The following is a 26,002-nucleotide window of genomic DNA, read 5'->3' as shown; positions in this document are numbered from 1 at the left end:
GCTGGGGCGCACACAGTGGGGTGACCGGCGGCCTGGCTGCAGAAACGTTGCACCCGTGTCTGAGGTGGGAGGGCGTGATGACGCGCCCCACGCAGCGGGAACCCAGGCCTTTAAAAAGCCCAGGAAACAGCCTCAGCACAAGCGGTGGCTCCACTGGAGGAAAGCACACCCGAGTCTCACATTAAAGAAGCCAAACTGTCGGCTTCAAAGCGAAAAGGCAACATCCTGTCACAGGCCATGCTCTGGCAAAAACGTAAGTGGTTTGGCGGTGGCTGTCAGAGCCAAGCGAGGGCCAGTGGGGGCCGGGCAATCACAGATTGGCCTGGAATTGGGGAGCTGGTGGTGGAGGTGATGGGGCCACCGGGTCTGGGTTCCAAGCTTGGGAGTGAGATGTGGGGAGGTGGGCGGGATGGAGCCTGGTGGAGAAACCAGCCTGTCAGAGGTGATGCTGATTTTCCAGGCTGGAGGGGAACGAACTAGAAGTGTTCCAAGGTGGGACGGGTCGGGGTACCTCGCTCCTGTGCATGAATCACTGTGGTGAAGAAAGGGCAGTTTATGATTCACACAACAAAAGCCAGATGTAGGATGGGCTTGGGGGCTGGGAGGAAAAGCCATGCAGTTCTTTATAGGAGGGGCTTTATTTCCAGAAGCAGCAGCTCTTCAGCCTGCTGTTGAATTCCCTGGGCCTTTTTCTAGCTGAGTGACTTGGCTTTCTGCCAGGGCATGACGTGTTCGTGTGGATACCCTGGAAGGAGTGGAGACCTGGCTTGGCGAAGCGTGTCCTCACTCGCTCCACTGTCTTGCCTTTTGTCATTCTTTTGCCCCTTCTGTGGCAAGTCCTGTCTATCCCACTGCAAAGGGAGCAGTGGGTTTATCTTTGGCCTTCATTTTTCTCCCTGGAGTTGGACGGGACAACTGTGAACTTTATTTTCCTTTATGTGGACCAAAAAGCAACTTGCTTTACTCATAACTGAAATAATACAGATTATTTACAACATTCTTTTCACGAGGTAAACAAAGTCAACTCATTAGCCTCTGAGAGTTGAACCTTATTGGGGCTTAGTTCTATACTTCCTCAAGTAAGAAGAATGACCAAAAATTGCTCTATCTTTTTCTTAAAGATTCTTAGTTTCTTAAAATGCCTTTTAAGTAATTTAAGTATGCTCTGCATCAAGCAAGCTTAATATAAAAGAATCTAGATCTACAGAAAAAGAAAAATTAGGAAGTGTTTCTTTTTATGGAAAGACACTTGACTGGATCCATTAAAGTTCTGAAAATATAACTTCACTGTTTAAAATGTGACACTGTCACCTTATCACCAATTTGTTGTTTGGTTTATACCTTATGTAAATTCTCTGGATTTAAGCTGGTTAACAAGTAATACAGAAGAGGGATTTCAAAATCTCCCAGATTGTGAAGACCCACCATTATTTGATACCAGTAAGATGCATTTTTTAAAAAATAAAGAGAAATGAACTTTAATTTGGGTTTGAGAGTTATGGACTCCTCCCAAGATAACTAGGAATATTCGAGAATGGTTGGCATGCAACTCCTACCAGCAAGCGATGGAGCAGCGACAGCCTATCCTTCTGGGGACAAGGCAGCTGACCCTGTTGTGAGTGCTCTTGGATGAGAGCAGGTGGGCATTCATCTCTTTACTGGGGGCTTCTAAGCATCTGTGTGCCCTTTGACTTAGGGCTGAATCATTCGATTTTTGTGTGAGCCCCTGGAGGGAGTTTTGCCTTGGCGCCGACCTTCTATAAGCAATTCACTTTCCTTTTTCTCAGTCCTTAGGTTTTTCATATGTAAAGTGGGGGTAAAAATCATACCCATTCTGAGGAGCTACCCGTAGTAAGTGAGGTGCCACTGAAGTCACATTCAGTGGCACCTCATGCTCTGTCTGTGTCAGCCTCTGAGATGTGAGCTGCTTCCCTGCATATACAATCTGCCATATTTTTCCTTCTTGGTTCTGTACTAAATTTTTTCATTTCTAATTACTTCTAAGAGATGAACAGACTTTTTTTTTTGAGACAGAATCTTGCTCTGTTGCTGAGGCTGGAGTGCAGTGGCATGATCTCGGCTCACTGTGACCTCTGCCTCCCAGGTTCAAGTGATTCTTTCACCACAGCCTCCCAAGTAGCTAGGACTACAGGTGCCCGCCACCACACCCAGCTAATTTTTTTTTTTTTGTATTTTTAATAGAGATAGTGTTTTGCTATGTTGTCCAGGCTGATCTCAAACTCCTGGACTCAAGTGATACACCTGCTTCTACCTCCCAAAGTGCTGGGATTACATGTGTGCATCACTGCGCCCAGCCCTAGGTTTTTGAAAGGGGATGCTGGAGGGCATGCTTCCTGCTCACACCCTGGAGACCAGTCAAGTCCAGCAAAACTCCATCGTAAGGGAGACCACATTGTAAGCTCATCAGTGGAATAACTGGGGTGAATATTTCCACATGTTTAAATGAACACAAATCAAAGTTATCCTGAATTGTCCTTTAAGCCTTAATGGAAAGTAGGAGAGGCCCTGAGCTCTGGACCCATCCCCTTAACCTGAACCCAAGTATGTGGTATAGAGGGCACCTGGCTGACTAAACCCTGTGGGAAAATCAGTAAAAACAGGGCAGCATTGTCAGCCCACTTACAAACACCCGATGGAAGGGCAGGGTTTGAAATCAGACACCAAGAGTGCTGAAAGGGCACTTTCTTTTTTCAGAAAACATCCTAGAGGCATGAGCTGAAATGACTGTACTATGGGGTTCTGGAAAGGGTTAAGAAAACATTCGCTTTGTGAACGTTGCCTCCTCCCTACCTAGCCCATGACCCTCGTTTGTGCACTAAATGTGAACATGAGCTTTTGGTTAAGATGAGAGAATAACACGACAAAGCCCAGAACTGCTGGCACAGAGAAGTGGAAATCTTTAAGCCTCAACCAATGGATTTGAAATTTGCCCGAGGGGCCAATTGGATGCAGTCACTCCATCTGTAGATTCCCTCCCTGGGTTCTGGACTTGGTCTGCTGGTCAGGTGTAGATGTGAAGAATTACCATCCCTCCCCAGCTAGTAACAGTGTAGTGGAAACAGCAGGAGCCTTGGAGGGAGACAGGTCTGGGTTTGAATGCTGACTGTGCAACTTAGTTATTCCTTCTCACACTCTAAAACATCTGGGAAGAGGGAATTATAATAACTGCTCCCCAAGGTTTTTGTGATCACTAAAGAAGAGAGTATAGGTAAAATGATAGCAAGTTTCCTGATAAGTAGTGATAGTGGTAAGTTAGTACCTTCTGTCCTGAAAATCTCCCATAGGCACATCTTGAGTGATCAGTGTTATGTTAAATTTGTATATCCTTTTCCACACTTTGATTAGAATACTTAAAAAGCCATAGTCTAAATGTTCTTGGATGACAGGATATTGCAAAGTTTTCCAAGAGTCTAAAATAGGGGTCTGCAAACTATGGCCTCTGTGCTAAATCAGGCCTGCCACCCCATTTGTAAATAAAGTTTTATTGGAACACAGCCATGTATATCATTTGAGTATTGTCTAAGACTGCTTTTGCTACAAGAAAGAGTCTAGTAGTTGTGACAGAGACTGTACAGCATACAAAGCCTAAAATACTTACTCTCTGGATTATTATAGAAAATAATTGCCAGCCTCTGGTCTGAGATGATTTGGTTGGTTCTTCAGGCATTCATTTCCTTAAGATACTCAGTATCCTGAGATAGCACAATGCCAGCACCAATGGGAAATAAAACTTGCACCCAATTTATTAAATAATTTGTACAATGCCCCAAATTGATTTGATTGAATTTCTTCCTTAAAAGCGATGGAACTGAGTATAATCACTTAACTCCATTTGTTAGAAAGTGAACAAATCGGACAGTTGTTTTTTTATTGTTGTTGTTTGTGTTAGGGAATGATCTACATGCTAATGAAAGATATGCTTGACTGATTTTCTTTAGATTGGTTTATTGTCTTGGTGTCCTGTAGACCTGGCCTTGGAACAGGAAATAATGTATCAAATTATTATGTCATGGATATGCCTTTGCTTTCAGACAACTTGAACAGAGCGGAGATTTAGCAAACAGAAAAATTAGGGCTTTAAAATTCTCCTCAGCATAGAACTCTGCTCTTCAGATTTACTCTGGGGTTCCATTAAAGAGCCAATATTTTTGGGGGGGCCAGTTAAAGGTAAGTAAAATGTGTACTATGCATACAATTTTTGGAAGTCTATCTCCTACATAAATTTAAGCACAACCTTAATGAGAAGTAATTTTGGTTTCTGAACAACCTCCAATATTTCTATTCTATGTTACAACCTTTGCTTATTTAATAGCCAAGTGAGCACCTTTACTTCTTACCAAGTTAATTCCATTGATTCAGCAGTTCTTTTTTTGAGATGGAGTCTTGGTCTGTCGCCCAGGCTGGAGTGCAGTGGTGCAGTCTCAGCTCACTGCAACCTCTGCCTCTGAGTTCAAGCGATTCTCCTGCTTCAGCCTCTGGTGTAGCTGGGCTTACAGAAACAAGCCATAACACTTGGCTATTTTTTTGCATTTTTACTGGAGATGGTGTTTCACCATGTTAGCCAGGCTGGTCTTGAACTCCTGACCTCCAGTGATTCAACCGCCTTGGCCTCCCAAAGTGCTGAGATTATAGGAGTGAACCACCATGCCTGGCCAGTTAAGCAGTTCTTGCTGTTAAGGGCAAGTAGAATCCAAAAGAGAGACACCAATTTACATGCATCTTCTAGAGGTGAAATAAGGGACACACATCAACCAAACACACAGATTTAATTGGTAAAAGAGCAGCTGATGTTTTTGGTGAATACTTTACTTCCTGTCTCTTACATTTACTTACTAAAGAAAAACGCCAAATTTGTCCCCAAAGTTTTGAAAATTCTCTTTCAATTCACACTTGAGATTCTGTTCTTTCATGAGGAACTGATAAAAAAAGAAAATCAAGTTTGCCTACACTTGTTCATTAAATGTGTGAACATTTAATTCATAAAGAAGTCTTGTAAATGATTGCTTTTAACTTTTCCATTACAAAGTAAGTGTTTTTCCCCCTTTGACATCTTCTAAAGTAGTTGATTTTCCCACTTAATGAATATGTCTACCAATTTCTTATTCTGAGCCAACCAAACCAATGTTGGCTAATTGATTATGAACATTAACATACTTCCCACCTTTATAAAATGCTTAGTAACACTCCAGTTTTCTCATTTTTGTAGAACTGCTTGACAAAAGTGGACCTATGTGGGATGGGGAGGCCTTCTCTGAAACCCTCTAGTGTAAAGCTGGGGACAAAGCATTGCTCTTTAAATCAGGAATTCTACTTTCCAATCTACAGATAATTAGGTGAAGGACCTTAGGCAAGCTACCTAACCTCTTTGCGTCTCAAATGTTCTAGTGTTCAAATGGAACTTGACTTTTCCTGGCTAATTTTCCTAGAGATTGAACTTGGTTGAGGTTTTTTTTTCCAGCTCTAACTGCTGAGTTTTCCTGAGTGTTTACATAAAAAATAAATACATGTTTTAAATCACAAGTACTTAATGTAATAGATTGGATTCCGTTTTTGTTTTTTTTTTTTTTTTTTGATACGGAGTTTTGCTCTTGCTGTGCAGGCTGGAATGCAATAGCACTATCTCTGCTCACCACAACCTCCACCTCCCAGGTTCAAGTGATTCTCCTGCCTCAGCCTCCCGAGTTGCTGGGATTACAGGCATGTGCCACCACGCCTGGCTAATTTTGTATTTTTAGTAGAGATGGAGTTTCTTCATGTTGGTCAGACTGGTCTGTAACTCCTGACCGCAGATGATCTGCCCACCTCGGCCTCCCAAAGTGCTGGCATTACAGGCATGAGCCACTGCGCCTGGGCCGGGATTCTCATATCTGCTTAGGGTAGTGTTTTTCCACCTTGGCTACACATTGGAATACTCTAGGGAGATTTAAGAGACACAGATGCCTGGATCTCAACCTAGAGCTTCTGATTAAATTGTCCTGGACATGGGAGGGGAGCAGCAAATGCCTCCCAGGTGATTCTAATGTTTAGTTAAGGCTGAGAACTGCTCACCTGGAGGTTGAAATTGATGACTTCTAATAAACCTTTGGGCATTACCCGGAGCAGAAGAATGCTGAATCCTTTTAACAGTGATAAATAAACAGCTCTGGGGGATGGATAACTTATTTGGTGCTATGCAGTATCCAAAATGTTCCGTTGGATAAGTTTGGATTGCATCTGATTGCTGGTGAAGAGACCTGAAATAACATAGATTTAAGTAAGACAGCAGTGTCCTTTCTCTCACATAAAAGAAATCCATAGTAGGTAGGTCAGAATCATGTGGAGTCTCACAGTGCTTCTGTCTTTCTAATCTACTGTCCCTGGCATGTGGCTCCTGTCCTCAAGGTTCTTTCACAGTTGCCACTGTAACTTCAGCCATCACATCTGTGATCATCACATCTTTGGATAAGGAAGAAGAAAAGGGAATGGCAAAAGATTATGACTCCTGATCGCTGCCTCTTCTCCTTCCCCAACACACAACTTCTTCTGAGATCTGATGGTCATTTCTAACTACGAGGGAGAACAGCATAATTGTTTAGCTGGGCACATTGCCACCCTCCATAATGCAGGGGTTGTTAGAAAGAAAAGGAAGGCAGATGTTGAGTGTCATAACTTCCAGTCTTCACTATGCTTTGAGTGTATTATCTCATTTAATCCTCATAAAAGCTCCACGAAGTAGATTCTGTTGTAAGGTCCATTTTATAGATAAGGAAACTGAACCATAAAGATTAAGTTAGTAACTCTCCTACACAGCAAAATTCATCTGAACAGACCTCAAGTGTTGGCCTGCTAAGCTGTCCTGTTTCCCTGCCACGGTACCTGTCTCTCTCACAGTGCTTAGGAGGTGCTCTTGGTAAAAGCACAACCCTTCCATGTCAGATAAGGGACTAATGGCAGAACAAAGTCTGCAGATGGAAGTTCATACCATGAGAACCTATTTTTGACTGTTTAACATCTACTTCAGCTTACTTATCGAAGAAAACAAGGTCTCTGCTTGCTGCTGTGCCTCTTTTGTGGGGCACTTTGAAGACATTTTAGCTACAATAAAAGGCTCAGAGAAGGACCTAGAGCTTGCCCCCAAATAACCTAGCCCTACTGTTTACTGGGCAGTTTTAGCGGAGAGCCTGGTGTGGCAGGCAGCCTTTGCTGGGAGCCAAGGCTTCTGCCTCCTTGGTACTTCTTTATTTCTCTTTCTCTCTCTCTCTCTCTCTCTCTCTCTCTCTCTCTCTTTCTCTCTCTCTCTCTCTCTCTCTGTGTGTGTGTGTGTGTGTGTGTGTGTGTGTGTGTTTGGGTGGGGTGTGGAGAGTGAAATGTAGAGAGAAGGATTTAACTTTGAGTTAGAGCATGACAGTTCTGCTTTTTCTTTGCCTTTAGTAGTTAAAGCTTAGCTTCTGGGGCAGGGGAATCTGAGTTTGAGTCCTAGGTTTACACCTTACTGGTTGTGTGATGCTGACAAGTCCTTTTGCCTCCTTCTGCTGCTATTTCTTTATAGGTACATGCCAGGGGTGTGGCTCTTACTTTACAGGTTTGTGGTGGGGGGTTTTCTGCTGTGCTTGGCATTAAGTAAACACTTGATAACTATTAGTTGCTATTATTATTTTCCCATTCTGTCACACTCTACCTTTGAAGACAAAGGTTATGCAGGCTAATTTTAGATTACAGTTTGTATGTCCTCTGAGTTCTGCACTTCTTGTGAAATGGCAGGGTGCGTATCTCCAGTCTTGTAACTTGCAGTGGCTTAGCGATCAGGGTTACTTCTGATGATTAATCTGACTATTCTATGATCAAACTTGGAACTTGGGTCTTAGTTTTCCTGCCAACCTTGTAACGTAGGCTGGCAGCAAGGCTTGTATTGACTGGCAAACTTGGGTCTGTTTTTTTAATTCACAAGATTGGACTGAGTGTTTATAATCTAGTTGTGAGCAGAATGACACTTGAAATATGCAAGAAATAGATACTGAAAACCGAAACAATGATGTGTGGCCTCCTTTTCTTAGTAATGGTTTCATTAGTACCACTTTCTGGGAAGAGCTGGTCACCAAAAAATTATAAACCAGAATAATTCTCAGACCAGGTGCTGGGACAAAAAAGGATTTGACCAATCTTAAACTGAATTACTTTTTAATCCACTAGAAAGAGACACATATCTCACTGGAAGAAACCAAGCATATAGGACATTGTTAAAACTTCCCAGGAGTAGGAAATGCTGAGGTGACAGAAAAGAAAGGAAAGAGAGACAAGAGGGTTGACAATAGGAGCACATCTTAATGTTGGATGAAAGCCACATCAATTCAGGAAGGAAAGGAATAGAAGGAAATTCAACCATCTATTCATCATCCATGCAGGCATGCATCCCTCCAGGCATCCATCCAATTATGGAATTATTTCTGGCTGGAGAAAGTAACCAGTGAAATGAATTATCTTCAGCAGAAGGTGGGGACCACGGAATCAAGGAAGGTGTCATGGAACATATAGCATTGGGTTTGAAGCCCGAAATAGATGGTAATTAGACTTCTTGCTTAGATCCAGGGGTTTGCAAATGCATCTTAGGACAAAAAATATTAGCACTGGGAAGAAAATCCAAGAATATCTAGGCTGGTGTCTACATCATTTTTGTTAGAAACTCCCTTATCCAAACCAAATCTACTGTAGAACTTCAGTGTAAGAATATAAATGGCACAGTTTTTGGAGGATATCTGGAGCTCTAATTGCTTATGTTCCCCCACATTGCCCTGCCATTCTTACTCTGTTGGAACCTGCAGGCACAATAAGTATATTCCAGGGTTCTTCAGATCACAGCTGGATCCCCTGACCTGGCCAATCTACTCCTTTTTTTTTTTTTAGCAAGATCCCTGTTAGCTGGTCACAGACAGTGGCAGTGAGTGGCCGTGAAACATGTTGCATTGGTCTTCATTAAGCTTTGAAGCTGCAAAGATTATGTTTTCAGTCTTTGTGGGTCTCTTGTGAATAAGGAGGGGCTCAAGTCCTAAAAAACCGACCAAGTGACTTCTTTCTCAGGCCTGATACTGACAACCACTTCCATTCTCCAATGTCCTTCATAAAGAAATCCCTTGCTTCATAAAGGCCACTGATTAGCAAAACTGAGAATTATCCAGAAAGCTCGTCTTGACTGGCAGTGATGTCTCTCATGAATCCATTGTTAGGGCTACTCTCACTCAAGTAGGCTGCACCTCAGGCCCCCATGAACCTTGGGACTTGGGCAGTTGGGTCTTACCCCAAATATAAAACTATGCTGGGGTCTGAAGAGCCCATCCTCCAAGGAAGTGGTCCCTACAACACGATGGTCTCAGGAAAAGTTAATTTTTCCCATAAATCTCTCTTTGGTCTTGAAAAACCTAAGTTAGATGTTGCTTAAATCAAGGGACAAACAACCGGATATCTAGCTACCTCCTTCAGCTGCCTATCCTAGCTCAGACGGGCAATTCTAGATTCACACCTTGATCTAATAAGGGTAGATACATCCGTTTCCTGTTCTTCATCACTCACTGTGGTACTGCCTTGCTATAGAATTGGGGTGGTCACTCAGGTAGGTGGACTTTTTCTATTCACCTGATCTGGGATGGTAGGTCTGGAGCTCTGTTTAGATCCTTTCTCTCTCCTTCTGATGCCTCACTCTCAGTAAAGCTGGGGCAATGCCAAATATGTAATCCAGGAAGCTGCCTTGCTCTACAAGGTGATAAAACTCCCACCTATGGTCACTGAAGAGCCCTCCCTTGCCCATTGCCACCTTTCTATTCCATATGTGATATGTGCTCCTAGGTTCCTACCCTGCTCAGAGTATTATCTACAACACAGCCTCAGCCATGGCTGTGCTCCTGGCCTTTAGGAGACAAGTACAGGTTCCTTAAGGGGCTGCATCTGAGGTCAGAACAAGGGGCTGCCATCATACTCTGTCTGCAACCTAATTGCTGCCATTCAAAAATATCCGAGGTTTTCATTTCTAGAGTAATCTTTTAAAAACTCAAATCTGCTAGAAACCTAATCCTTTGGTGACTTCTGAAGAAAGAAGTCTTCTGCTCAGCTCGTGATATCTTTATAAAAGGTCATTTATGGGGGTTTGATGTCTCTGTCTAGGATTGCTGTCTGAAAGCGAGGTCTTTGACCAGTCTCTCTGTGGCATCATTGGCTTCCCTGTCTCATAAGTGGGGCTGTCTTGATGCCTGCGGATTCCAGGTACCTGAGTGATAAATTCCAGGAGCACAATGAAGGCAGGCAGAGACAGGCCTTGCAGGCAGCAGAAGATCCTGGGTATGCTGAAGACAGAGACATTCAGTATCAGGACATAGTTGAATGGGGGCAAGTTATGGTCGTTGTACCAAGGCTGCTTCCAATGACAGATGGGCCATGGATTGTTGGCTGAGATCAAAGCAGAAATGGCTATTTGTTGGGAACCCATTGTGCACCAGGTGTTTCTTGTGTTACTCTCATACAGTTCTCATGATAACCCTTTGAGACAGATATTATTATTTTCATTTTGCAGATGGGGAAACTGAGGCACACACTGGTTAAGTGATTTGCCAAGAGTCACGCAGGTGATAAGCAACACAGCAGGCTTTCTAAACTAGGTCTAGTCCCAAACTATACCACACTGCTTCTCAATGACAAGGATATTAGTGTTGCACTGGGTCCTTCTTCCCCTCGCAGTTGAACAGGGCCCATGCATAGATGGAGCAGGTTATGACTCCATCAAGGGTAGTTCTAGCCTGGCACAAAAGCCTCAACAAATTTGATTCTTAGCAAGTCACGCTTGGGACTCAGCACGGAAACTCTGAAAACTGCTGATTTCCACCTTAGACTCTGAGTTCCCTGGACTTTTCTCTTGGTGGGCCAATCAGCCAAGATAGGATAGGAGCAGCTAGTGACACACCCTTAGGATTCACTCAGGACCTGCCACTTAGAGGGTACAGGACAAAGGTCTGCTCATGGTGTGGCCTCAGCCTCTGGCCCTAGTACAGCTCCTCTGCATTGGAGACCAAACAGTCATATCACTTGCACTCTCCTCTATACAGTCTCTGGAGACCGAGAAACACAGTTTGCTGCTTGTTCAAGCCTTACTAAACCAGGTGGAGGTGGAAACCATCCAAACAAGCCAGAACCACTTCATTTCTGAGGCATATGCGGCTCTGTCACGGTTTGCAATTCTAAATTTGCTTGTGCAATTATTTGATTAAAGTCTGTTTACCCCACTAGACTAGGGTGGGGAAACTGCTCCAAGAGAGCAGGAATCTCATCTGTTCTCAGCAAGTACTTGTTCAATGAATGCTCCGCCAGGGGTCTCCTGGTCTTGTCCCCTACCCTGGGACACAATGTAGCCGAGATGGGAACCCTTTCTGCTCCGCTGACTCCAGTTTCTGTAAAAGGCGGGCAGATGCAGCTGGTTTCTCAGGTGGACCTGTCCGCTGTCATTTCAGTCGAAAAACACCGAAAATAAAACCTTGCGGGGAATTGTTTGGGCCTCTCAGTTCTCGTCACTCCTCATGTGAGAAGGCTGCTGACAGGGTTCTCGTGGACTGCTCTCTCCTCTCTCAACCGGGCAACACCATTTCTTGGGGAAATTGGCAATTGAGGGAAACTGGATCAGAGTGGTCCAAGCCCAGACTTTAACTGGAGCAAGGAGGGTTAGGACTCGGCCAGGAATCGTTTGATGATTGAACTTTAGTGTCACTCAGAGAAAGAAACAGGACTTGCCTGGGAAGGGATGAGGCAGGCAGTGAGGCCGAAGTGGACTGTGCTTGGAATCACGGGTCCTGTGCTTGGTTGAGGACACTGTTACTTACAAATGGAGTCCTTGGTCAAGACAGTGAGTATCTCTGAGCATCACTTTCTTATTCAGTAAAGGAAAGGAGGGGAAGAGGAATTCGTTGCAGTGAGGATCCACCTGTAATCATTAGTGCCAAAGTCTCTGTGGAACATCATGCAAATGGGAGTATGGTGATATCAGAGTTCTTGAGAGTTAAGAATGTGACCAGGAAACACATGGACCTTTGCCACCCATTCATTTAACAGACCTGAGTCTAGATGAAAAGAGGCCTAACATTGAAACTGTCCCTGGGAGAAGAGAATGGCTACAAATAGCGTTTTGTGCTTGATCTGTTGTGCAGGAGGCGCCGAAGGAGGGAGGTGTGGTGTGGAAGGTGCGGAAAGCACCAGGGAGAGGATGCCTGGGCAGTTGTGCCTGTGAGGGAAGGGTTGGAGGGCCGCTGCCATGCTGAAACCTCTCACACTCGAGGCCTCCAGCTGCCTCTGCCTCCGGTTGTGGGGTGGACATCCAGAACTTTAGGGACAATCCAGGTAATCCTGAGGCCTCAAGGTGTAAGTGCTCAGGTCTGAGCTTGGTGGATAAGGGTGGTCTGTGGGTCAGTGGGCTCTTTACTTCAGCATAGCACAACCTAGAGGAATCCCTGTGTGATTTCCTGGGCATTGATTCCCTGCTGGCTATGGCCTTCGTTAAACAGGAATCACCTGGCTCCTAGACCACTTTGGTCTGGGGCTCTGTGGCTCTAAGGCTGAACAATCCTCTGTCGTCACCCCCAACATACCTTAAGAGCATCCCCTGGCTCCCGTTGTCAGGGCTGTTCTCTCTAGGTCCTGGTGGCTTGCCTAGATTTGAGGACAATCTCAGTCACTGTGGCCCCTGGTTCAGCCTTTCCCAGGGGACCTGTCTATGGTTGGTGAGTGAGCTCTGCAGGGCTGATGGGAAGGAATAGTCTTTTAGAGTGGGAATGCAGGGTGGGCAAATGTCACCGTCTGTCCCTTTCCTTTCTTCACCCAGACCAGAGAACGTGAGGTAAGCCACCATCTTTGTGATCTCCTGATAGAGACACCCCAGCTTATCAAGCAAGATAGTACAACTTACTCCTCAGCTATTCAGCAGCCTTTCAGGCAACATCAAATTGTATTTCAATCGTGGTTCCCCATTCTCTCATATCTTCCAATCATCTTTAAAGCTACCTTTCCCCTCTGCTGTCTTTTTCTCCTCTGTCCTGGGTATCATCCAGATTGTAGGATATATGAGTGATGTGTTTGTATTTCCTGGCTACAGGATTCTCTCAGTTCAAATGTCAGTGAACAGAAAGCCTACGTTTACATGCATATGGGATTTATTTGTGGGCCTACATTAAAAATAAAGGTAAACTACAGTATGGTGTAAATGGGCAGGAAACCTTTCTGTAGTGTGTCACGTCCAATCTTTGGCCAAAACCCAACTTCTTTCTTCCTGTTTGGAAAAAAAATCAGCCATTGTCCATGAATGGAAAGAACAAATTTGAAACTCTGACTCAGACTGTCACTGTAAGAAAAGCACCCACATTAGTGTTTCAGTTAAGGATGTGAATGATGCTTTAGCCAACTGGAGTTAACATTCTATAGAAGTCCTTTGGCCACAAGCACAAACAAAATTCTTTACATGAAAAATTTTTTTTTGAGATGGAGATTTTTTTTTTTTTTTTGTGAGATGGAGATTTGCTCCTGTTGCCCAGGCTGGAGTGCAATGGTGCAATCTTGGCTCACTGCAACCTCTGCCTCCTGGGTTCAAGTGATTCTCTTGCCTCAACCTCCTGAATAGCTGGGATTACAGGTGCCTGCCACCATGCCCAGCTAATTCTTGTATGAAAATATAAAGTATTTGTTATAAGAAAGTGACAGGTGGTCCCAACTTTTGTGACTTGATTTTCAGTTAGAAGCCAGGGCAAGTTTGTTAGTTTTGCTACAAATGAAGAGAAAATTGTATTTCTTCTCGCTGGGTCTTAAAGAAAACCCTGAAGAGTCAGAAGCAAAAGATATTTATAGTGGTTACTTAGAGTGATCAATAGTGTGTCACCATTAACAGTGTGTCATACGTCTTTCTAGGCTAGGAACTTTTATCTTTCAAAACGGCCTTGTGTGGCTATAAGGTGTACTTGTTTTTTAGGTAAGTTCCCCCAAAATTGACCAAGTGACTTCTTTCCCAGGCTTGATGCCAACAACCACTCCCCTTCTCTAATGTCCTTCATAAAGGAATTCCTTGCATCATGAGGGCCATTTGTTAGCAAAGCTGAGAATTATCCAGAAAGCTCCTCTTGACTGACAGTGATGTCTCTCATGAATCCATTGTTAGGGCTACTCTCACTCACATAGGCTGCACCCCAGGCCCCCATGAGCCTTGGGACTTGGGCAGTTGTTTCTGACCCCAGATATAAAACTAATGCTGGGGTCTGAAAAGTCTGTCCTCTAAGGAAGTGGTCCTTACATGATGGTCGCAGGAAAAGTTAATGTTTTCATAAGGCTCTCTTTGGTCTTGAAAAGGCAAAATTAGATATTGCTTGAATCAAGGGACAAATAACCAGATATCCAGCTACCTCCTTCAGCTGCCTAACCACAGGTTATCCCTACGTTATTGTATCCTAGGTCAATTGGGCAATTTCAGATTCAAGCCTTGATCTAATAAGGAAAGATACATCCCTCTCCTCTGCTCTATCCCTCACTGCGGTGCTGCCTTGCCAATTCAAGATTCAACTAGTCGGTCGTGAATGGAGAGTGCTCTCAGTGGATGAGATGGTTGGACAGAAATGCATGATTATCCTGCAGCCCACCTAGCCATTAGAGCAACTCTCTTAAGTGTCGTCCACCCTGGTGCCTGGCCCTGGCAGCCCATGGGACGTCACAAGAGAAAAATGGCTGGGAGAAGGGTCTTCTTTCAAGGGTGCCTTGGAGGCTGTTTTACTGAATGAATGCCTTCTGACATGCACTGTCTTAAAGTTGCCCCAGAAAAGAAGATACCAGTGACCAGGCCCTAGGAGTTTGCTTTGCTCAGAGCCATCAGGAGGGACTTACTTACCTCCTTAGCTGAGTAACTCCTGCACTGTGGCATGATTGTGGTTGGCAAGGTGTCATTAAATAAACAAGTGCTGACTATTTTGCATATTTCCTGGGTGATATTTTATTATACTTTCTTCAAGGAACTGGAGCACCATGTTCATTTGAATCAGGACACTCCATATGTTTCCTAGCTTGGTGCAAAGCAGAGACTCATGTCCACATGTAGCCAGAGCACTGGCTGAGGTGACCAGTTGGCTCGAGTCTTCATGCTCTGCACTCCCCAGTGGAACAGCAGCTGCAGGACTCTTATTTTTGTGATGTGGAGCATGTCTGGGTATGTGGCAGGGGGAACTGAAATAGTCTTTGCTGACTTTTTATACCTGCAGGTTTTGTTTCATTGCTCATTTTGGAAAAGGGAAGCTTTTATTAGGGGACAAATTAATGGTTTCTCCATAAATGATTTTTTTCCCTCTCAAACTCCGTTGGTCTGACTTCCAGTGGCATAGAAAGGCAATATGGTGAACTTCTCAGCCCCAAAAAGGAGATTTCCAATCCAGGCCAAGAGGCTCATGCTGAGGTGGGAAGATTTTCCTCAGTGATAGACTCTTGGATCCCATGGGAGACTTAAAAGGCTCTCAGACCACAGAATTGATGGTGAGAAAGCTTCAGGCTTTGAGGGTGTACTACCTGGAGCTGAAAGTTGATCAGGGGAACTCCACTTTGGGAAATTGGGCTTCTATCTTCTCTGCTGATATCTTATTATTTCAATCTCTTGGTTTATTTTCTTTGGATTTTTAAATTATTATTTTAGAAAATTATTTAAAAGGTTAAAAACATTTATTTTACATATTCCAGTTTAGTTGTTTTGAAGTTAATTCAGGGATACAGGAGCCCCAAGGTGAGGCAATCGTGATTTTAGACAAGCTTCTTTTCCTCTCCCAGATTTGTATTTGTGGGCTCAGTTCTCATGATGGTGACAGTAGGGAGCTCAGTGTTTACTGTGGAATTAAAAATGTTTATTGTTGCTGCACATAGGTTAGTGTGAAAGGTACCAACTGCAAGTTTCAACTTGCAAAAACACTTGCCTGTTGCTGGGCTCCTTCGGAATTGTCTTGAGGCTTCAGATTCTGATCTTTCATGAGCACTTTGCAAAGCCACTAGGAGAAGCACCCTCCCTCTTACCTGCTCAGTTGGAGTCAGTTACAGGATTGCTCGGCAGCTGGCTGTGGGCACATGGCGGGCAGTCAGGAGACCCTTGGGAGCTGTGGGAATCCTGCAACGGCAATAGGAAGAGGTGGGGACTTAGAGATAGTGCCACATATGGTCTGTTGTGCCAGGGCACACCTGTTGACACTGTGCTTTCCAAGGAAGTCCAGACATTAGAGGGTGATGCTCTCTGCCCACGGCACCTCCACCAGGCCCTCTTTGTTCATTGATTTACAAACAGCAGGAGGCAGAAAGCTGTCTCTTGACAAAATCCTGGAAGTGCCCAGCTGGTCCCTTTCCAGCCAAGCATGTGGTGTGTCCACTTCCTGGGAAGAACTGGGACCAGGAGGCCTCTGAGCCCTTCCTCAGAGGTGTACATGCAAACGAGAGGGGGTGAGCCATACACCTGTCTCTGAGCTGGTCTAATATATGTCCCTCGGTTGAATTAAGAGGGTGACCACAGTGCTCAGACCCCCAAATAACCCCTTTCCCAAATTTCTCTTAAGTGCACAATGCCTCAGACTGTACTTTATGCCTAAGGAGTAGCTGGGAACCCCGTTGGCGACAAGTGGGAATTGCAGGATATGGCTGTGAACAAAACTGATGTGTGCAACAGCATGGAAGGAACCGGACGGAGGACAGTCTGTTAAGGGAATAAGCCAGGCACAGAAAGACACATTTTTCATGCTCTCACTTATTTGTGGAAACTAAAAATTCACACACTTCTGGTAGAATTATGGCTACCAGAAGCTGGGAAGGGCAGCAGGGGGAGGGAGTGGTGATAATTAATGAGTATAAAAATATAGTGAGAGAGAATGAATACGACCTAGTATCTGATAGCACCACAGGGTGACTCTAGTCAACAATAATTTATGGTACACTTAAAAATAACTAAAAAAGTATAATTGAATTGCTTATGACACAAAGAAGTGATAAATGCTTGAGAGGACTGGTACTCCATTTACCCTAACGTGATGATTATGCATTACACGCCCATATCCAAATATCCCATGTACACCATAAATATATACACTGACTATGTACTCATAAAAATTAAAAATGCTGACATGGCCATGGAGTAAGCCTGAGAAAGAGTGAGCAGAGTCTGAGAGGGTAGGTGCCCTGCTAGCTTACATGTCAGGTCTTACCTGGGGTCTGTGGTCATTGCTGGGCACCACCCAGCAGTAGGGAAAGTGGCAAATGGAACTTGTGCAAGAGTGACTCACCCAGATGGAAAGCAGGGGGACTGAAACTATGTCATTAAGAAATAAGTCCCTTCAGACCTGGGGGGGCACCTAGTGTCTCTCAGATGTGGAAAAGGAATATTACTACTAATACGCATGATAATAAGAGCTCACACATATTAAATGCTCTGTGCCAAACTCTAGTCCAAGCACTTCACATGTAATCCTTAAATTACCCTACAACATCATACCATTATGATCCTCACTTTATAGATAAGACAGCTGTAAATGGAGAAGGATTGTGAGTTTCTTTAGAAGGGAATGGAGGGAAATACAGCATGAGTTACCGTAAGGCAGCTTCAGTAAGATGAAGAGCTGTCTGATATGATATCCCCCTGAAGGAAGGCAGAAATGGCCTGAGGGAAGAGAAGAAAAACGACATGCATTGAGCATCTAGATGTGGCCTGGAGCTCCCCATGTATTAGTTCAGCTAGTCCTCACAACCACTGTGTGAGAGAAGAATTATTATTCCCATTTTACAAATGAGGAAATTGAAGCCCAGAGACATTAAATAAATCTAAGAACTTTCCACTAGTAAGTGACAGCCCAGATTTGAATACGGGTATGTGTGTTCTCAAGTCCACTGTCACTGGTGTTCAGAACTAAGGTGAAGGTGCACAGGTGGCCCTGGGGCACAGATACCAGGCTGGTTCCCCCTGCTAGACACTCCTATGGCAGAATTTCACAAGTTGTGACGTTCTGCTGCTGGTAACTTCTCTTGCTTGTCTTCCCCATTAGACTGCAAGATCCACGTGGGCAGGGGCTGCATGGGTCCTGCTCAGTGCTGTACTCCTGGGCACTACAAATATTTGAAAGAATGAATAAAGACCAGTAGATCTCTTGTTCAGACAGGGGAAGTTAAAATAAGGATAATGACTCTTCTATTGGGATGTTATAGGGAGATTCTTATGTTAAATTAGGAATGAATTATCAGTGGTTGTAGTCCCAATAGATTTTCAGAATTACCTGAGAGATTTTTATACACATAGATTCCTAGGCCCATATCAGCCCCCTAGAATCACACTCTCCCAGAGCAGGACCTGCACCTGTATATTGTATCAATTCCTGGTTGATTTGCTATCTGGCCAGCTGAGGGACCTTGGAGGATGGGTCTGAAGTCCACTTGAGATACTGGGATTCCTCACCCCATATCATGTGCCCATGGGGCTCACTTTCCGCTTCCTGTTGTCTCTGCCCAAGCTTCTCTCTGCCTTCTGGGCTTCAAGGCCAAGCCTTGCTCATGGCTAGAACCTGGAGGGAGGTCTGGTGCCGAGTCAGGCATGGGACCTTATCAGCTGGATGTTTACTGAGCAAAGTTCAACCAGGGTAGCGCTGCAGATCCGGGTTTAACAGATACCCAGGCTTCCAGGACTTTGATTCAGAGCCCACATCCCTGGGGTCCTTATCGGTGGATGATAATGGGCTCCCTGTGGAAGTCCTAAGGGCTAGGGTTTCTTGGCTGACCCAGGCCTGCTCTCTGAGAGCCCAGGGCCCCTAGACCACAGGCGATCTGGGTGGGCAGCTTGTCACTTCCCAGCCATGGCTGCTTTCCAGTTTTGCTCTCCCAGGCCAGGAAGGGCCCTATGCACTGACTTTTATTTGGGTCAATGCCTTGGTTTCTTTGCTTTGATGACAAGAGGGGAAGGAAACCTTTTCTCAGCAGCAGGTGGATGCTCTCTGGCCCCAGGGCACATGGATCACCCTTGGGTATTTGCTCCGTGCCCTGGAAGTCGTTGAGAACCTGGGAGCCTCTTGCCTCCATTCTAAAGGTGTAGGAGAGGTGAAGGGAAGACAAATGGCAGCATAGCTTAAAGAATCACCCAATGGATTAATCAACTGACCTTAAGACGGATAAGTATCAACTGAGCTTAAGACGGATGGGCATGCTACTGGGAACACATAGAGAAATAAGGTACAAGAACTCACCTTGAAAAGTTTATAATCTAGTTGTGGGCATAAGACACATCAGAAAGAATAACTATTACGTAACAGACTGAGTTGTTTTGAATGCCTACCCTGTACCTGAGTTTATTTGAAGCACATACTGTTCTACCCATTTGCCACATCAGATGACTTCTCTCAACATTCCTTTGATAAAGAAACTGAGGATTAAGAGGCACAGAGAGGTTTAGTAACTTGCTCAGGATCACACAGCGAGGTGGTGGCAGGGGCAGGATTTGAGGCCTGTGCCATCTGGCTCAGGGTCCCTGCTCTTATGGCTGCCCTGTACTGCCACCTATGATGAATACTAATCAGATCTGGAAATGTTTGAGAGGCTGCAGGATGTGGAAATTCCTCAGGCTGCAGGGGTCAGGCAGGAGGATTGCACTTGTCTTGGGTCAGCAAGAACCAAGAGGTTGAAAGAAGTGAGAGAGAATTCTGACCACAGAAAACCTCAACCACAGATGAGGGGGTGAGACATGCAGAGAACACGTGGAGAAATACAGACAGACCTTCTGGTTGGAGTCAGGGATTGGGTAGCAGAGAGTGTGCAAAGTGGTGAGAACAATGGGCTTGGATCTCATTCTGAAGGCTTATCCAACCATCACCACCTACACTTGAGGGATTTGCATTTGCATTTAGCAGGAAGTCTGTGCACTAAATGGAAACTGTGGGTCCACTGCACCCAGACAACTAAGTTGTAGGATAAGGAGCTGGGCCTTAGTCGTCTGTGTGCAGGGGACCCACAGAAGGTTTGGAAGCAGGAGGAGTGACAATCCTGGAGAAGTATTCCAGGAAGTGTCACATGGTTTTCTATGTTTAAGCATGAATTAGCGAGCAGGCAGATCCATGAGCAAATGAGCACTTTGGGGTGGGGGCTTGTCTGAGGAGGATCATGGGCTCCAGGGACATTGTTTTTCACAGCCACAGCTCCAGAACAAGCCCCAGCCCCGGCCCGGCCATACCAGGGCGTCCGTGTGAAGGAGCCAGTGAAGGAACTGCTGAGGAGGAAGCGAGGCCATGCCAGCAGCGGGACAGCACCTGCACCCACGGCGGTGAGTGTGCCAGTGTGTGTGTGAGTGTGCAAGCGTATGCGTGTGTGTGTGTATGTGTGAGTGTGTGAATGTGGGAGAATATGTGCGTATGAGAATGTGTATTTGTGTGTGAGAATTGGGGCATGGGTGTCATAGTGCGTGTGTATGTGTATGTGTGTGAGACCGTATGTGTATGTGAGTGTATGAGATTGTGAATACGTGTGTGTATGTGTGTGCGTGTGTGCATGTGTGTGTGAGAGAGCGTGTGTGTGTCTACGTGTGTATGTGTGTGTGTGAGTGTATGTGTATGTATGTGTGTGTATGTGTGTGTATGTGTGTGATTGTGTGTGTGAGAGAGCGTGTGTGTCTATGTGTGTGTGAGAGCATGTGTATGAGTGTGTATATATGTGTGTTTGTGTCTGTGTGTGTGTATGTGTGTGAGAGAGTGTGTGTGAGAGAGATTGTGCGTGTGTGTGTGTGTGTCTGTCTGTGTGTGTGTGTGTGTGTGCAGGTGAATGGGTTGAGACGTAACCAAAGGGATTAGGCAGGAAGGAGTGTAGGTCCTCACTGTGTGGGATAGTCACTGGGGGCAAAAGGCAGCAGGCTGCATGGTGGAGGCTGCCATGGATAGAGTGAGGGTGGAGAAACTGGGATGAGGGATCGGGCTGGCTCAGCTGGCCCACTGAACACAGCTACTGTCAAGGTCTGAGTGAGCAAATGACTCACATGCCCTGGCGTGAGTTGGGGGCTGTCCCTAAGAAGAGGAAGATGCCATCTCCCTGAGTGCACAGACTTCCTGCTAAATGGAAACACAAATTCCTCAAGTGTAGGTGGTGATGGTTGGGTACCAGGTGGGGTGTTTTGTTCTAACCAGAGAGATTCCTACGTTCTACTCTCCTGCCCTTAGGCCCTATGGGCAAGTCCCCTGCACAGAGCCAGTTGGGGATGGCTGAGCACTGACCCTGGTCTTCTCTTCTCCCCTCTAGGTGGTGCTGCCCCATCAGCCCCTGGCGACCTACACCACAGTGGGTAAGAGTGCCCTGTAGCCCTGGTCTCTTCAGGCCTCTCATCTGGGTGGCATCTGCAGTTCCATAATGTCCTTCTTCCCACAGGTCCTTCCTGCCTGGACATGGAGGTCTCTGCATCTGCAGTGACGGAGGAGGGTGCCCTGTGTGCTGGCTGGCTCTCCCAGCCCACCCCGGCCACCCTCCAGCCCCTGGCCCCATGGACACCTTACACCGAGTATGTGCCCCATGAAGCTGTCAGCTGTCCCTACTCAGCTGACATGTATGTGCAGCCCGTGTGCCCCAGCTACACGGTGGTGGGGCCCTCCTCAGTGTTGACCTATGCCTCTCCGCCACTCATCACCAATGTCACGGTATGTTACACAAAGGCAGAACTGCACCTGCCCATGCTGAGTGCACCTTTTAGAATCAGAACTGACTTCCTGACCCTGATCTTCCTTGGTATTGATTCTTAGGATAATCAGGTCATCAAAGCTCACCTTGTCCTCCATGGAGGCCTGCCCTGATTCTCATTTCCTGAAATAACTTCCACAAAGATGTCTTGCAGCCTGCTTGTCATACTTTCTGCCCCTCAGGACTGGGAAGGTCTTCTCTGATTCCCTGTTCTAAATCTCCCAGCTTCCCTGAAAGCAGTGAGTCCTGGTTCCAAGTTGAGGTTTTTAGTGAATAGGGTAGCAGGTGAGATCTACATGGGGGTTTGTGTTGGAACCAGCCTTTCATTTCTATTCCGATAACTTAGGGAGCGATTGTTCACTTAATAATAGGATTTAACAGAAGATTTCTAGGCTGAGCCACAGGTGATATTTTTGATGGCATCAGACTCATGTGTAGGGTAATTCTTTAAAGTTCGGTCCCTACTGTCAGATTGCCTGTGTTCAAATCCCTGCCCCTTCATTTACTAGCTATGTGACTTTGGGCTTATTGACTTAAACTCTGAGCCTCAGTGTCCCCATCTATAAAATGGGAATACCAAGAAAAGGGTTGTTGTCAGGATCAAATGAGATAATGCATGTGGAGGGCTTAGCACATCATTGTATCAGAATCTGCTAACATTAACCAAGGGCCCAATGGGGAAGGAAGGGCCTCTTCTTCCCCCAGGAAAGAAGGAAAGAAGAGAAATAAATTTATGTTAATGGTGCCTGTTTGATTAAAGGAATGGGAGTTTTGCAAGTGCTAAAGGGCAAAAAGACCTGTGGTTACACCTGTATCCAGCTCCAGTTCAGGGAAACCATGGGAAGTAAAGCTGGGCCTTGAGCAGTCCCAGAGCCCACCTCCAATGGTGAGCTTGTTTTGGTCCACCTTGTCTCCTCCATTTCCCTCCAGGGTCCAGGGTAATCCTGATGCACCTGTCCTTCCTCCAAGCACCTTGTATGCAAGGCCTTCCATCCCAGGCCCAGCTGGCTACCCAGCAAACCAATTTTGGAGCCTGGATGATGATAGATAAGAAGGAGTTAATCCAATACCTCTCCCAGGCAACTCATTTCCATGTCAGGGGGCCTGGGGTGGGCCTGGAGGGGTGCAGGACTCATGGTTCCCAGCCACTTCATTACCAAGGATTCCTTTCATTATTTATCCCCTTTCATCCTCCCCACCTTCTGCTTTGAAAGTTTCTGTGTATCAAACAAAGAGTATTTATTAAGAAATAATTTATTTGTTTTGCCATTTTATAAATTAACTCATCAAAGCTGGCTACAGCTACAAGTCCACACTCCTGATCAGCAGAGATAAGATCTGCTGTGGTGCCGGGTGGGTGTAATTCTATTCCTGAGCAAAGAAGCCTGTAGCTGCAATGGACCTGTGCAGGTGTATGACTGGGAAATGTAGGATTTCCATTTGGACTTTTGAAAAGTTGGAAATAATGAGGCTTTCCTGGATCCCGTCTGGGTTTCAGGACACTGGGATGAGGACCACTGGCTTAAGTCAAAGGAGACGAAGTGGGTGTGCTGTGGTGGGGTGCACACCTCAGCCTGGATCTCGGGAGGCTGAAAGACCTCTGAGACCCCTTCCAGCTCTATCATTCTATGCAAAACACCCTAAAACCTTGCTACTCAAACTCTGGTCCCTGGACTGGCCACATTGGTGTCCCCTGAACATGCAAAATTCCAGGGCCCCCTCCAGACTTCCTGTGGCAGAAGCTGCACTGTAACAAGATCCCCAGGAAGTTGAAAAAAGCCTTGACCTCATTCTAGCAGTTTGCTCTCAAGACACAGTGATAATAGGAGGGAGATGTGACTGGGAAGACAGGGATAGTAGGGGGAGATTTTGGCCTTTCTCACATGAATCCATGCAGAGAGAATCCTCTTCTATCTGCTTTCCTCAACTATGAAAGAAAAGTAAGAATCCAGGCCCGCCTCTTGCTGCGGTTTGTGAGGGCAGTCACTGAGCAGGGGAGAGGTATGACTCAGAGCATGCAAGCTGACCCTTGGAGGGTCATGGGGGGTGCCCATGAGTGGGGTGGCCATGCAGACCAGCTCAGAGACAGAGGAGTATGAGGATGTGGAAGGCACCAGGCAGCAGCAGGAAGGCAGGCCACGTTTGCTGACAAAGCAGTGCTTCTCACACCTGGGGATGGCTGGACCTCCCCATGCTGGCCACCACTAGAGGGGTGGGAGGTGACGGAGCTGTGTTGGCTCATGGGGACCTCCAAAGCTGCTGTGTGGAGCCTGGGCAGGACAGTGGCCACCTTCTGGATACAGCTGCCAGGCTATGGCTTAATGTGTTGTATTTTCATAGATCTTAAGATGCATATTTTTTCATGCTTTAAGATCTCTGAAATAGAAACGCATTTTGTATTCAAAGAAACCTGGAAAATCCTCTCTAATTGGCTTAACCCAATGAGTTCATTACTATTTGTATTCTATTTCATAGATGAGAACAATGAGCCTTCCGAGCAGGAAGTGGCCTAAGCAAGGACATATAGCTAGGGAGGGACAGGGAGGGCGCTGTCGTTGAAGTCTGCATGGCTTCTCCTTTGGGGAAGACTTTGAGTAGGAGAAGTGGAGCCCCATGAAGTGAGAAACCAGGAAAGGGCAGAGTGGAAGGGGGAGATGGAGACCCCTCTAAGGGCAAGGACAGGTGGGTTGGTCTCCTGGGCTGCTAACCCTCTGTCCTGTGTTTCCCTGTCACAGACAAGAAGCTCCGCCACACCCACAGTGGGACCCCCGCTGGAGGGCCCAGAGCACCAGGCACCCCTCACCTATTTCCCGTGGCCTCAGCCCCTTTCCACGCTACCCACCTCCACCCTGCAGTACCAGCCTCCGGCCCCAGCCCTGCCCGGGCCCCAGTTTGTCCAGCTCCCCATCTCTATCCCAGAGCCAGTCCTTCAGGAGATGGAAGACCCGAGGAGAGCCGCCAGCTCACTGACCATCGACAAGCTGCTTTTGGAGGAAGAGGATAATGATGCCTACGCGCTCAACCACACTCTCTCTGTGGAAGGCTTTTAGGGGTGGTTCCCACCTGAGTCCTGTTCCCTGAAACTGGGATTTTAAATTGAGCCTGGAATTGAGCCCCAGGTTCATGCCTGTTTGGAGTAGCTATATGATAACTACACTTTCTACCCACAGCTAGAATTGTAGACCTGTAAACCTTCCTTCCCTTCTTCCTTCCCTTCCCTTTTTCCCTTCCCTCCCTCCCACGCTTCTTCTCTCTTTCTTATTTCTTTTTCGATTCTGTTCTATTTTGGGAGGCAATCATAGGGATTTTAGTGATAATATTTTATGTCAAATGTTGCCAAGTCTGTGGTCCAGGGGCTTTCATTTCTGTCACATTTCATTTCTTGGAAAAGGCCCCTCTTCTCCAGTGCCTGTGGACCTGTCTTGGGCCACTCACACCCTCTGTCATTTTGAGCTGTATGCAGTGGCCGGTGGGAAGACCAGCCCTGGCAGCACCTCCTGAGAAAGGCAGCCAAGGGCCCACCCTGATGCCACAGTCCTTGAGCTGTCAGTTCCCACAGTTGCTCCTTTGTTTGCTCTTCTCAGCATTGGCCAGATTTATAGTCTGGGCAGCAAAATCTCAAGGCCTGGGGCTCAGGGTAGTGAGGGGTGGGGAGTGGGTGGGGGAGAAAAAAGAACATCAGGGTGGGTGGGGACAGGCCAGTGACAGAGAGAGGGGCACAGGAGGGATGGGAACAGGCTGTGCATTTTAGTTGGTGAGAGGGGTGTGGGAGGAAGCTTGAGTTTGATGCGGGGAGGAGGAAGGCTGAGGCATGACTTGGCTCCTGATTACTTGGTTATTAAGAAGAACAATAAACTGAAGGAAAGCATTGCTTGAAGAGGTGGTTTTACTGCTCTTCTTGAGGATACGTGCAAGGGAAGCTGGGCTGTGGTAAACATGGTGGAGGATGTGTTTGGCCATTTCTTGCTCAACTCTAGGCCCTCTGCTGGTACTGAGGAGGCCAAGACCCTGTGAAGCTTAAAGGTGATAGGCCCTTGCTTAGGCTTAGTGGTACCATGTGGGTTTCTTTTTCTTTTGAGATGGAGTCTCACTCTGTTACCCAGGCTGGAGTGCAATGGCATAATCTTGGCAACCTCTGCCTCCCAGGTTCAAGTGATTCTCCTGCCTCCCGAGTAGCTGGGATTATAGGTGCGCGCCACCGCACCCAGCTAATTTTTGTATTTTTAGTAGAGAGAGGGTTTAACCATGTTGGCCGGGCTGGTCTCAAACTCCTGACTTGTGATCT

At 46.1% G+C, this 26,002-nt stretch overlaps 1 protein-coding gene across 1 annotated transcript; it reads left to right on the top strand.

The window, feature by feature from the left end:
* POU2AF1 (POU class 2 homeobox associating factor 1) lies at positions 1-25,359 on the top strand. Its single transcript, XM_003923730.4, has 5 exons — positions 1-253; positions 20,190-20,320; positions 21,286-21,328; positions 21,412-21,677; positions 24,453-25,359. Exons 1-5 carry the CDS (start codon positions 238-240, stop codon positions 24,765-24,767), a joined length of 771 nt encoding a protein of 256 aa, XP_003923779.1. The 5' UTR covers positions 1-237; the 3' UTR covers positions 24,768-25,359.
* The last annotated feature ends 643 nt before the right edge of the window (positions 25,360-26,002 follow it).

The sequence above is a fragment of the Saimiri boliviensis genome, chromosome 6 (genome assembly GCF_048565385.1).
Source record: "Saimiri boliviensis isolate mSaiBol1 chromosome 6, mSaiBol1.pri, whole genome shotgun sequence".
Lineage (NCBI taxonomy): Eukaryota > Metazoa > Chordata > Mammalia > Primates > Cebidae > Saimiri > Saimiri boliviensis.
This window is presented reverse-complemented; position numbering and strand designations above follow the sequence as displayed.